The sequence below is a fragment of the Amphiura filiformis genome, chromosome 14 (assembly GCF_039555335.1).
Source record: "Amphiura filiformis chromosome 14, Afil_fr2py, whole genome shotgun sequence".
Classification (NCBI taxonomy): Eukaryota; Metazoa; Echinodermata; class Ophiuroidea; order Amphilepidida; family Amphiuridae; genus Amphiura; species Amphiura filiformis.
In genome coordinates, this window is record NC_092641.1 from 25,155,093 (window position 1) to 25,167,923 (window position 12,831).

The window sequence follows — 12,831 nt, forward strand, 5'->3', positions numbered from 1 at the left end:
AATTACATGATATAATCATCGGAGTAACCAATTGAAATAGATCTTGTAGATCCTTCAGTCCTACTGATCATACTTGGCATACCTCTGATTGGCTCAATACATAGGCCTCTTTGCAACCAATCAAACTAGTTGTTAGAGGATGATACTTCGATGGGTAGTGCACATGCCCAAATAACTTGTCAATCCATTTATTTCATCAGACCGTCGTAATGCGTAGACTCATAGCCTTTACACAATCACCTGAACCTGACTTTATTTATGGCTCCTTGTTAGTTGTAGCATTCACAAGTCTCCAGTTCACAGCGGCTACTTGTGTGAGTTTGGGGTATTACTTTGGTGTACGTCTGGCTGGGAGGATACGAGCAGCATTGGTGGCGATGGTTTATCATAAAATCTTACGATTGCGTAGTTTAAAGGGGAAATCTGTTGGAGAGGTAAGCTACAGATGTAACATGCACATACTCATCCAGAGGTGTAGCCAGGGGGGGGGGGCAAAAGGGGGGAAGGCAACTTTCAAGGGGCAAAATGTGATGGAAATGGTCAAGAGCTTAAAAGTTAAATATTTCATCAGTTTAACTTCAAAATGGCAAAAACTTTCTCACGCTTCACACGCATTTGTACCATGATCTTTTTCTGTCACCAAAAGGTGCTGGATCGCTATACTTCAAGAATTTTTTCCAACCCCATTCCCCCAATGTCAAAAAGAAATCTACACCACTGTTTAATAATGAAGAATAAGTCATTAGAATTGTCTTTTAATAGTACACAGCTTTTGGCTTAACCACCCCACTAGTAGGACATGTTAGTGCTATTACCTATGCTATTTTAAAAGGTGTTTTATGAGATTCAGAATTACAAATCACTGAATAGACCTTTTAAAGCCTTAATGTACGATCTTTTTAAATAATTTTTTTTTTCCAAAATGATAATATGCAATCATTATAAAAGTTCCCAATACATTTGGATGCAAAAAACATTGGGAATTTGCAAAGAAACAACAACATAAACTTCACCTCTATCACTCGAAATATTTTGCACTTTTTGGATTAGGACGGCGATTGCGGCCACAGAGTTAGTCTTCTATGCAGCCAGTTTGGTTACGCTCCCTCCACATGTGGAGGGAGCGTAACCAAACTGACTTTGTAGGAGACTACGATTTGTGATCGTTCTGACATATTATCATAATCTGAAAAATTATGATAATATGTTGGACCAACAAAATCATCCCGTTTTACTACAAATAGGGTGAATTTGACAGTTTGCTCATATATTTAAGTTGGAACATGTGTAAGTATTACAAATATGCCAAAAAAAAAAATCGGTTTTGAAAACAATAAAGGTATATTCTGAAAAAAGATAGTACATTAAGGGTTTAAACAGGAGGTCTCCTTTTGCCATGAGTTGGCATGTAGAGAGCATAGGCTCTTCCTCTGGCAGACAAAGAATATGCCCCAGGAATCTCAGCTTGAATCAACATGATTTGAAGTATGATTTCTGTTTTCTTCTGTTTTCAGCTCATTAATCTGTGTACAAACGACAGCCAAAGAGTGTTTGATCTCGGCCTGTACCTACCGGTGGCAATTGCTGGAATTTTTATTTGTGTGTTCAGTCTTATTGCCTCTTACGTAATCCTTGGATGGACGGCGGTTCTTGGGACGGCATCTTATATCATGTTCTACCCACTACAGGTCAGTGAAAAGAAAATAGGAGGTGGCGGGGTTTTGCCCAGAACAGCTGGTTTTACATGTATACAACAATTTTTATCAAACTCTGTCCACTTTTAGCCAAAAAAACAGCTTATTTTACATGCATACAGCAAATCAAAAACAACAAAAAATCTCAAAAATGAAAAATCTGGGTTGGTCAGACAGGGGTGGATTTTTTAGACGCCTAAATGGAAAATACATGGAAGTTGAACAAATTGGCCTTTGGTTGACAGTTCTTCAAAGAAATTAGAGGTCTTTAGATGACAGGGACTTAAAAATATGGGGCCTTTATGGGACAGTGTGCTCAAAGGGGAGGTGCTTAATAAAGCCCAATATATGTGTGTCACCTCCAGGCCCGTAGACAGGGGGGCTGCAGTGGGGGAAACACACTCTATAAATCACTATTAGTTGTCACGGCCCCCGCACATATGTGGGGCTTAATGTTATCATTTTTGCCTGGTTGTTCAATTCGTTCCCTTTGTTTGGCTGTGCCGAAGCAAATTCATTCATCTACTGTGTATAGCTCCAACGCAATAACTAATCAACTTCAAACTTGGTATGGTGATAGGATATGGTGGTCTGATGTGCTGTATAGTTTTGTGACATGTTATTTGCATATTTATGAATAATAATGATCTGATTTGCATGTTTTGTCATTAATCCACTCTAACACAATAAATGATCAACTTCAAACTTTGGTGATTGGATGTGGTGGCCTTATGTGCTGTATAGTTTTGTGTCATGTTATTTGCATATTTATGAATATTAATGAGCTTATTTGCATATTATTTGTATTTATAAACCTTTGTTATTTACACACCTTTGTGTAGGGGCCACCTTAATTACTAACCGTGTAATTCTAGTTGATTTAAGACTCAAGTCAAGTCTCAAATCCTAAAATATTGAGTTAAATTGAGTCCGAGTTATAAAGTTGAGTCATATGAGTGAAGTTGTTATAATATTTTGTGAATTGGTTTATTTTTGTTTATTGATATACAGGTGTTCTTGTCCAAACTGATAACTCACTTCCGTCAACACTGCATTAAAATCACAGATAAACGCGTACGTCTCATGAGTGAAGTTATCACTTGCATTAAGCTTATCAAGATGTACGCTTGGGAGATTCCATTCTCAAAGCAAATAGGAGGTAAGATCACAACCCCATAATTATCATCATGACCTTTATTTTGCATAGTTTTTGGAGAGCATGTAATAATTGTAACCTTTTGTATGATTTCATAGAATTACGTAAATGACCATGGTGAGCAGGTTTTAAAACATGTCTGTACTATGATAAGCGTATATAGACAGGGCTCAAAATACAACATCTATATTTCACTCTCTATGTTTAGAATTTAGTAAATAAACCATGAGGGAACTCAGTCCTTGGGATTGAATGGAGCAATAATAAGTGTACCCCTCAGATCCCCACCCACTATCACCCTAGTCCGAAACTTTTCTCAGTCATCAACCCAGAAAGTTGTCATGAGGTGATATATAGAAAGCATACTGTTTGTGACATGACGCTTCAAGAGTATTTGATATCAGAGACGTCTCTGAATTATGAGTGCCCCCGAACTGATATAGAAAGCATACCTTATAGCAGATGAGGGATGTGGTTTGATTTGTATCTATCTACTATACTAAAATAACCAGCGAAGTGTGTGTGTCCGTGTGTCTGTCTGTCCGGCTATGCGTTTAGCGGCGCTCTGACGCATCGATCCGATATTTCGGATATGGATAGGTATCCAAAAAAGCATGTTGACCGGGTGGTTTTCGAGGTCATCGGAGGTCAAGGTCAAAGGTCAAAATTTCAAACTTTGTCCGATCGGGCTCAAACTTGGTGGGTGGAATCCTTGATAGGAGGGGAATATATGCCCGAAATAAAATTGCGGTCAACCGAGGTCAAAGGTCATCACGGAGGGTTCAAATTTCAAACTTTGTCCGATTGGGCTCAAACTTGGTGGGTGGGATCCTAGATACGAGGGAATATATGCCCGAAATAAAATCGAGGTCAGCCGAGGTCAAAGGTCATTACGGAGGGGGTCAAATTTCAAACTTTGTTCGATCGGGCTCAAACTTGGTGGGTGGAATCTTCGATATGAGGGGAACACATAAAAAATATAATCGAGGTCATCCAGGGGCTACATCTTAATATCACATGAGCATGAACAAAACCGAAGTCACCCGGGGTCAAATGGGGTCAGTAGGCCTATGCCCAATTGGGCTTAAAAGTAGAAAAAAGAATGACAGGAACATGTCAAAAAGTCAAAAGAGGTCATCAGGGGTCAAATAGCATCGCTATCAGTAACTCTCACAGCAACGGGTGAACTAGTACTAATAAAATAATAAGCGGGCTGTATCTGTCTATCTGTCTATCTATCTGTCTGTCCGGCTATACGTTTCGCCGTGCTTCGACGCATCGCGCTGAAATTTCGCATATAGATAGGTATCGGGAAAAGCATGTTGGCCATGTGGTTTTGAAGGTCATCGGAGGTCAAGGTCAAAGGTCAAAATTTCAAACTTTGTCCGATCGGGCCTAAACTTGGTGGGTGGAATCCTTGATAGGAGGGGAATATAATGCACAAAATAAAATCGAGGTCAACCGAGGTCAAAGGTCATTACGGAGGGGTCAAATTTCAAACTTTGTCCGATCGGGCTCAAACTTGGTGGGTTGAAACCTTCGTATGAGGGGAGCATGAAAAACATTATATGGAGGTCATCCGAGGTCAAAGGTCAAAGGTCATGGATTTCAAACTATCTCCTATCGGGTTCAAACTTGGTGGGTGCAATCCTTGATCTGAGGGGAATATATCATAAAACAAAATTGAGGTCAACCGAGGTCAAAGGTCATGTAGGGGCTAAATTGAAACTTTGCCCTATTGGGCTTAAACTTGATAGGTGGAATCCTTCATTATGACTGAGGGGAGCATGAAAAAATTGCACCAAGGTCATCCGAGTTTAAAGGTCATCTGGGGTCAAACAGTATCGCTATCATGCCAGTGCTCTCACAGCATCTGGGCTCTCACAGCCGCAGGTGCACTAGTTGTAATACAAAATTACTGTTCCTTCAATTTTCAGCTATACGCAATCAAGAACGTAGTGCTCTAGAGAAGACTGGCTATATACAAAGTCTCAGTACTGGTATGCCGCCTGTAGTTACTATCATGAGTGCAACATTTACCATCATCCTTCATACATCACTTGGCTATGACATAGATGTAGCACAGGTTGGCTTGTTTGTTACTAGTTTGTTCTTTTAGCATTTTTCTTCTAACATTTTTCAGTTGTCTTGCAACAAAAAATTGTACTGCAAATTGCCTTGGTTCTGGGGAGCTAATCCTGGTTGCAAAGGTTTATTGTGGTAGATCTAGGGTGTGCACTGCTTGGCTGCAAGTCCCTGAATTTTAGTTATAAATAGTTTATGGAGTCATTTGGGGCTACTAATGATCAGTGCTATTCCGAGTAATGGGACATTCTAATTGAAATTCAAACACCCTCATTGGAAGACTTGACCTTAATCTCCTACACAGGGAGTGTTCATTGTAAATTGAGTTACCCATTCTGGTAATCCCACTGAAATGCACATTCCCTGTGTGGAAGATTAACCCTAACACCCAACCCTGCTTTTTGCTATTGGAAGTTAAAGAAGAAACAAAAAAGGAGAGAAGATGAACAAAGAAGTCACTTGGCACCCCGGTGATTCGAACCTTTGGCCCCCCGCATGCCAACCAGACGATTATGAGTGTTAGGGTTAAGGTCATGTCTTCCATATTGGGGGTGTATGGATATCAGCTGGAATAGCCCAATGTGCTGAGACCCTGTGTGTTTGGCATAGTATACTATAAATCGGCAAGATTCATTTTCTGATTCAAAAATTGGTGATTATTGTTTTATTGATTCCTTATAGGCTTTCACCTACCTGGCATTATTGAATGCTATACGAATTGTTATAACTGGAACACCTGTTGCTGCCAAGGCAATTGCAGAAACACTGGTGGCCATGCCACGGGTTAAGGTGAGTATGGGCTTATATATTTGTTACAAGTGAAATTGGGATGACACAAATCTTTTTAAATTTTTAATCAGACTTTTTTAATACTCTTTTCCTCCCTTTGCACACTGAGTCTGGTTACAAGCTTGAGTAAGAATAGTCAGCAGGCTGAAGGAGATTTAGCTTATCAAATTAAAAGTTTGATAAGCTCTCTTTTGATTGGTTACTCAGATGATTATATCATTTAATTAACCAATCAGGGGTACAGTAAGAAAGTGTAGTAGTGCTCATGTGGTTAAGATATTGGCAGGTTTTATTCAGAAAAGAAGGAAAGAATTGATGAGAGAAAGAGAAAGAACAAATGAGAGATAGAGGGAAGAGAGAGACAAGGTGGGAGAGAGATTTATTATGCCTGCAAGTGTACATGCTGGGATGTTGTTTTATATTTTGATCATGTGCAATAATGTCTATTCCAGTTGAAATCCACATTCCCCCTGTGGAAGGTTTAGCAAAAGTCTTCCACAGAGGGAGTATGGGTTTCAAATAGAGACAATGGTGTAGCTTCCATTTCAAATACTCACTACAGTTGTGGAAGATGTAGACAAACCCTATACAGGCATAGGGCATATGGCTTTCAAAATAATGGAAGATTATTTTGTCGGTCGCAACACATAGTGGCGTAGAGTGATTTTCAAAATTTGCCGTTTCACATAGCGGCGTACAGGTTTAGAGCTAGCTATTATCCTAAATAGGTATTCCTAGTTAACCGTTAAAGATACAGTTTAATAGTTTGAACCTTAAACTTAAATTACAAATGGAATCGGGCCACTGCGAGATAACCGTGGAGGAGTATCGAGTCCGTTACTAGTAGCATATCTGTAGAGCCTTTTTGAAGCATTATTTCTCTACCGAGCAAGCCTATGTAATTACCGGTAAACTAAAATTCACCTCTCGTTTTAACTCCTTCTCATACTGCCAAATTACTCAACTGGACGATGCATGTATCTTTCGTCTTTCATTTAATGTAGAAACAGCAACACAAAGTCTCAGGATTCAGTATTTGTAGCTATTTGTAGGTCTTTTGTAGGTTAAAACTTAGTAAGAGATCCAGGTAAATACAGCTTGCTCCAATTCACGAGTGGCCAATCAATCGAACTTGTATCGATCTATCAAATATGCAAATGAGCCTAAATTAGGGGCGCACAACCAGAAATTGGCACCAACATGTCCAAACATACCTGGGATCACTACTCAAAAACTTAAGTTCACAGACTTTACCATGTAACAGCCTGAATGAGTTTGTCAAATAAATCTGAATTTGAAACACAAGATGATTGACTAAAATTGTGTTATTACAATGTACTTGTCCAAAAGGGTGCAATCAAGCCAAAGGATTGCAAATTTATATCAAAATTGACCCTTACTTTATGGTCACAGCTCTTTTGCAAGCACTTGAATACGTTCAAAAATAAACTTTCTTTAGCTCATCATAAATAACAATAAAACAGAATGTGTATATATACATGAATGCACACCCAAGTAACATGTACCTACAGCAAGGACCAATTTGAACAAAACATTTGGACCAAAACGAAGACCAGAAAAATCTGGCAAAATTTGGAATCCCATTTTTCCAACAAGCCAAAATGAACTGGTACATGCAATAAGGGAAAGCTTTCATGAATATATTCAACTTTAGCAAAACTATCACATAACATGTTATGGCTCATAGTTCTTCTTCTAATGAAGTCAAGTCCTAGATGTGATTAAAGGTTCCATAGCACAGAACACTGTACAATAACTCTGCATGACATGATAAGCTAAGCACAATTTCTTTCTTTTAGTGAAGTAAAAGGCACAAAACCAGCAGTCTACTGACTTGGAAAGAAAGAACATTTTGAATTGTGCAAATTTACAACCTAACCTAATTGTCATGCAAGTGTGTTGTTACTTTTCAACACAAGAAGATAAGTAACTAGATAACTTGGAATTTGCTCAATGTATCAAACACATGCCTGCTTAATTTTGTTACAACTAACTTTTGGCAATTTAACTCCAAATATCCCTAATCCAAAAAATAAAAAAAACACTAGATTTTGGCATTTGCAACAAAACAAGCATGTGAATCAAATTATTTATGTATTGTCTTTCTGAAACAGTCCAAATCATTCAAGGAGATGGTCCCAAGAGCATGGTTTACTCCCTTGGCTTTGGCAATGGTAGATCAGCTCCTATCATCTGACATGCCTGAAGAGTGAAGAAACACAACGGCAATGGTAGAATCAGCTCCTAACTTCTGACATGCCTGAAGATATTTAAATGTTACAGCTAGATGACCAAGTTGAGTCGGGTGGTTTTCTATTTAACCACAGACAGCGCTATCACACTACACATTGATGGCTCCAATGGTGTTATCACAGACTATGGTATTAAGGGCTCCCTGTGCACAAACATGGGATACACACACTGGGGAGATTTCCACAAATTAATGTGCCATAGAAATGTTTGTTCCATTCTCAGTTATTTACAGGTGCACAGCTGCAAAGTTTAAATTCAAGAATCACCCAACTAGTTACGGATGCCGATAATGTCTTGAATCCTCCATACCAGATAATAAAGCATGATCCTGGCTTGTAAATTGTCCACAAATTATACACAGGTTCCAAGTTCCAACGCAGATTACACCTGTGTACCACATGCTGCGCAGACCAGTTCCACATCCGTGAAACCATAATAGAAGCTGATAAACAGTCTCGTCATTTACGGAAATAAAATGTTCTCTGTCACTCTGCAGTACTCAATTCATCCATTTTAACGGATTTTACAGCTCCTCAGGTAGAATTTAGCCCCACTTGGTAGCATTCAAATCAAATCCCCATATCACAGCTTGAGCAACATTCAGCTTTTCAAATGTTCAGTCAATTCTATACAGCTTGTGTATAGTATGTGGCAACTTAAGCATTTTTGGGACATTTCCTTCCCATGGACAAATCACTTGACAATTTGCCCAGAATCCTGAGGGTATGGCGCCTCAAGCTCGCTTTTGAACTATGCCATGCTGGCTATATTTTGCATGCACAGTTCCTTTCATCTATTTCGTCTTCTTCTTTCATCATCACACTCAATAAATGTTTTTGCCACAATTAATGGTGGTACTTTGAAATTACATGTACACCATATTTTGTAATATAAGGTTGCTCAGAATAGTTCATAATAGCTGACAATGGTTCTGGTGTCTTGCACTGGTTCTGGTGGTTATCCAAGTTGAAATCCACCTTTAACAATGGTAGGTCCTTCCATGTGAGATTTTACTGCATTATAATGGTATGTATACACAATGTCATACAGGTAGTCTGTTTCTGGCAGAATTAGTCATGGCATGCTGCAGAGATGTGTACTGCATGCACATGTATTATAGATCCAGACGTTCTCTAGGCTTGATACGCGGTCTGGTTCTGGTTCCCTTGTGACGCAGGTTACTCGCAGTCACATTACTGGAATCCGCTTTCTGATCATGTTTATCAGGTGTCAAGTCTTGCTGATTCTCTGTTTCTTCTGTTCTTGGAGCTTGTTCAGGTGTTTTTGCTGGGTTTTCAGCTTCAAGTAGCAGACATATCTTGCTAATTGGTCTCAGAATAGTTGACACCCGAGTCTTTACCTTGACTTGGCGGACATATCCACTCTTGTCGGGTAGAGTTTCCATAACTTTTCCCATCCTCCATGTATTTCTGGGTAGGGTGTCGTCGACTATAAGGACAATGTCCCCAACTTGGACATTGCGCTGCGGGGATAGCCACTTTTGCCTTTCTTGTAGCTGAGGTAAGTATTGTCTTATCCATCGGCGCCAGAAGATGTTGGCCAAATATTGTACCTGCTTCCATCGGCGCCTTAGATATTGATCAGTATCTTCTGAGAGGTTGGGGGGCCAGATAGGTTGTCCCTTCAGAAGCAATAGGTGGTTGGGTGTGAGAGCTTCTAAATCATCAATGTCATCTGATGATCTTGTAATGGGTCTGCTGTTTAAGATCCCTTCCACCTCACAAAACAATGTGTGTAAATTGTCATCTGTCAGAACTTGTTCTTGCAAGACGGAGTTCAGTACCTTTCTAATTGATCGAATCATCCTCTCCCATATACCACCGTGGTGTGATGCAGCAGGGGGGTTGAAGATCCAATTTATGCTCTTCTGGAGTAGAGTACTGTGAATCTGTGCTTGATTGAGTTTCTGGATTTCTTGTCGCAGTTCATTTTCAGCACCAACCATATTTGTGCCGTTATCTGACCTGATGGACTTCACCTGCCCTCGTCGAGCGATAAACCGCCTGATTGCATTGATGCATGCCGATGTGTCCATTGATTCAGCCTTCTCTATGTGAACGGCTCGTGTTGTTAGACATGTGAATATGGTTCCATATCGTTTCACAGATGATCTACCTACTCTCACATAAAATGGTCCGAAGAAGTCCATTCCAACATTTGTGAAGGGTGGCTGGTCTGGTTTGACACGATCTTTGGGTAGATCTGCCATGCGTTGCACTTCAGCTTTTCTGCTGTACTTTCTGCAGGATACGCATTTGTTTACTATCTTTCTTGTGCAGCTATTGGCATTTACAATCCAGAACTTCTTACGCAGGATGTGAAGCATGTAGTTACGACCACTGTGGCCTGTCATTTCATGTATTTCTCTCAGGATTAACTCTGTGACAGTTGATGACTTTGGGAGTATCATAGGGTATCTTGTGTCCTCTGGTAAAGCTGCCTTTGACAAGCGTCCACCGACCGTAACAACTCCTTCCGAAAAAGAAATGGGCACAACTTTTTGATAGAGCTTGATCTTTGCACATGTGACTTATCATGCTTTCCATTTTCTGATGCAGGGTCCAGTGACTGTCTTTCCAGGATCTTGATCTCTTCTGGGAAAGCCTTGGACTGTTCATATTTCACCACTGCTGTTTCTGCATCTCGTATGTCCTTTGCATTCAAAAGTTTGGTGCCTCGTGCTTGACTTCCATATTTGTCATCGTCTTTGTCTGTGTGGTCTTCACCACTCTGTTGCAGTGTTGTACTGACATGTTCTGATTTCTTCTGTCTAACTTTGTAGCGAAGATGTTTCTTGATTCGTAGAATCCATGCCACTGCTCTTCTTAGACGATACCATGAACTGTAGTATGTGAGAAGTTTGTCGATTGCTGAATCGTTCGTCACTGTTGCATGGCTTATAACTCGCTTCTTCACTTCAGGATCATCTATGTCGATGCTTCTTTGTCTTGGCATTTCAGGCCACTTGTCTTCTGGCTCCTGCAGGAACTCTGGTCCGTGGATCCATCTAGTGTTATCGAGAAATTTCTGTACTTTCAAGCCACGTGAACATTCGTCAGCAGGATTGCTTTCACTTTTAACATAATGCCATTGGGAAGGATCTGTTGCTTCTCTGATGAGCTCAACCCGGTTTGCCACGAATGTTTGGAATCTGGAAGCTTCACTGCTAATGTATCCAAGTACCGTAGTACTGTCTGTCCAAAACACAGACTGATCTATGGGAAGCTCCAGCTCTTTACGCAGCATGTTATCCATTCTTACTGCGACTGTGGCAGCCGTAAGCTCCATCCTAGGAATGGTGACCCTTTTGAGTGGTGCAACTCTGGACTTGGACATGAGAAGCTGACTGTGTACTTCGTCAGAACTGTTTACCATACGCAAGTATGATACTGCTCCATAGCCAACCGTACTGGCATCTGCAAAGTGATGAAGTTGCGTTGTCTTTGGACTCTCAAAGCCTGTAGGCTTGAAACATCTGGCGATGGAAAAGTTTTCTAACTTTGGCAGCTCGGATATCCAGTCCTTCCATTGTCTTTGGTATTCTTGAGGGATTTCATCATCCCAGCTAAGATGCAGTTTGCACAAATCTTGCAGTAATAGCCGTGCAGGCAAGATGGCGGGAGCCACTAATCCGAGTGGATCATATAGGGAACTCACTGTTGATAGTATCCCTCTTCTAGTCATATTGTGGTCTTTCACTTCTATTTTGAAGCTGAACTTATCTGTTTCAGGTGACCAAAGAACTCCCAGAGCTCTCTCAGGAGGCGTATTACCTTGCACATGAAGATCAAGGGACTTGGTTCCGCTTGCTCTCTCCTCTTCAGGTATCACTTTCATTACTTGGGAGCTGTTGGACACCCACTTGGTGAGCTTAAAACCACCTTTGCTCAGCACTGAGGTGAGATCCTCAACTAAGGTGATGGCTTCTTCATCTGAGGTCAGAGACTTTAAGCAATCATCAACATAAAAGTTTCTATTTATAGTCTCTGTCACTGGTTTAGAACAAGTGTTGTCTATAGCTGTTCTTCTCAAGGCATAGTTTGAGCAGGCTGGTGATGAAACCGCTCCAAAGAGGTGTGTAGTCATACGATACTCTTTCATCGCCTTTGATGTATCTCCGTTGGGCCACCAGAGAAAACGTAGGAGGTCTCTGCATTCTTCCGACACCTTCACTTGATTAAACATCCCTTGCACGTCTGCCATCACTGCTACTTGCTCTTGTCTAAAACGCAATAGAACACCCACAAGGGAGTTTGTCATGTCTGGGCCTTGAAGCAGTTGCTTATTTAGCGAGGTTCCTCTGAATGTTGCAGCGCAGTCAAACACAACTCTGATTTTGAGTTTCTTTGGATGACGAACTCCATGATGTGGGATAAACCACCTTCTACCCTCTGTGTGTGTGTCGTCATTTGGGACTGCTTCTGCGTAGCCATTCTCAATTGTTTCATTCATGGCTTTGGCGTATTCAGCTTTGAATTAGCATCTTTCTGAAATCTCCTTTTCAGGTGTTCCAGTCTATTGGCAGCCATGACTCTGTTGTTGGGAAAGATCATTTGCTTGTCCCGGAGAGGTAGCAGCATCTCATAATGGCCCTTGGTGTGGTTTATGGACGTTTGTACAATATCAAGAAATCTTCGATCATCACGTGATCGTTGAGGGGTGTCATCTACCGATCTCTCTGTGAAGTCTTGGTTATAGAGGTCTATCAGTTGCTGCTGAATGTTTTCCTCTACCTTAATCCTGTGCACAGATACTTTGTCTGTCTGTGTAGTCAAACCATGGACTTCCCACCCAAGTTGTGTCTTACAGGCA

General features: G+C 40.7%; 1 protein-coding gene across 1 annotated transcript in view; it reads left to right on the top strand.

The window, feature by feature from the left end:
* Positions 1–206: 206 nt before the first annotated feature.
* LOC140169311 (ATP-binding cassette sub-family C member 5-like) overlaps positions 207–12,831 on the top strand; it is a 37,532-nt gene continuing 24,907 nt past the window's right edge. The window contains exons 1-5 of the mRNA XM_072192568.1: positions 207–434; positions 1,515–1,688; positions 2,706–2,853; positions 4,788–4,936; positions 5,617–5,724. Of these exons, the coding sequence (XP_072048669.1) occupies positions 210–434; positions 1,515–1,688; positions 2,706–2,853; positions 4,788–4,936; positions 5,617–5,724 (804 nt within the window). The 5' untranslated portion in view covers positions 207–209. The remainder of the gene's footprint in view (positions 435–1,514; positions 1,689–2,705; positions 2,854–4,787; positions 4,937–5,616; positions 5,725–12,831) is intronic.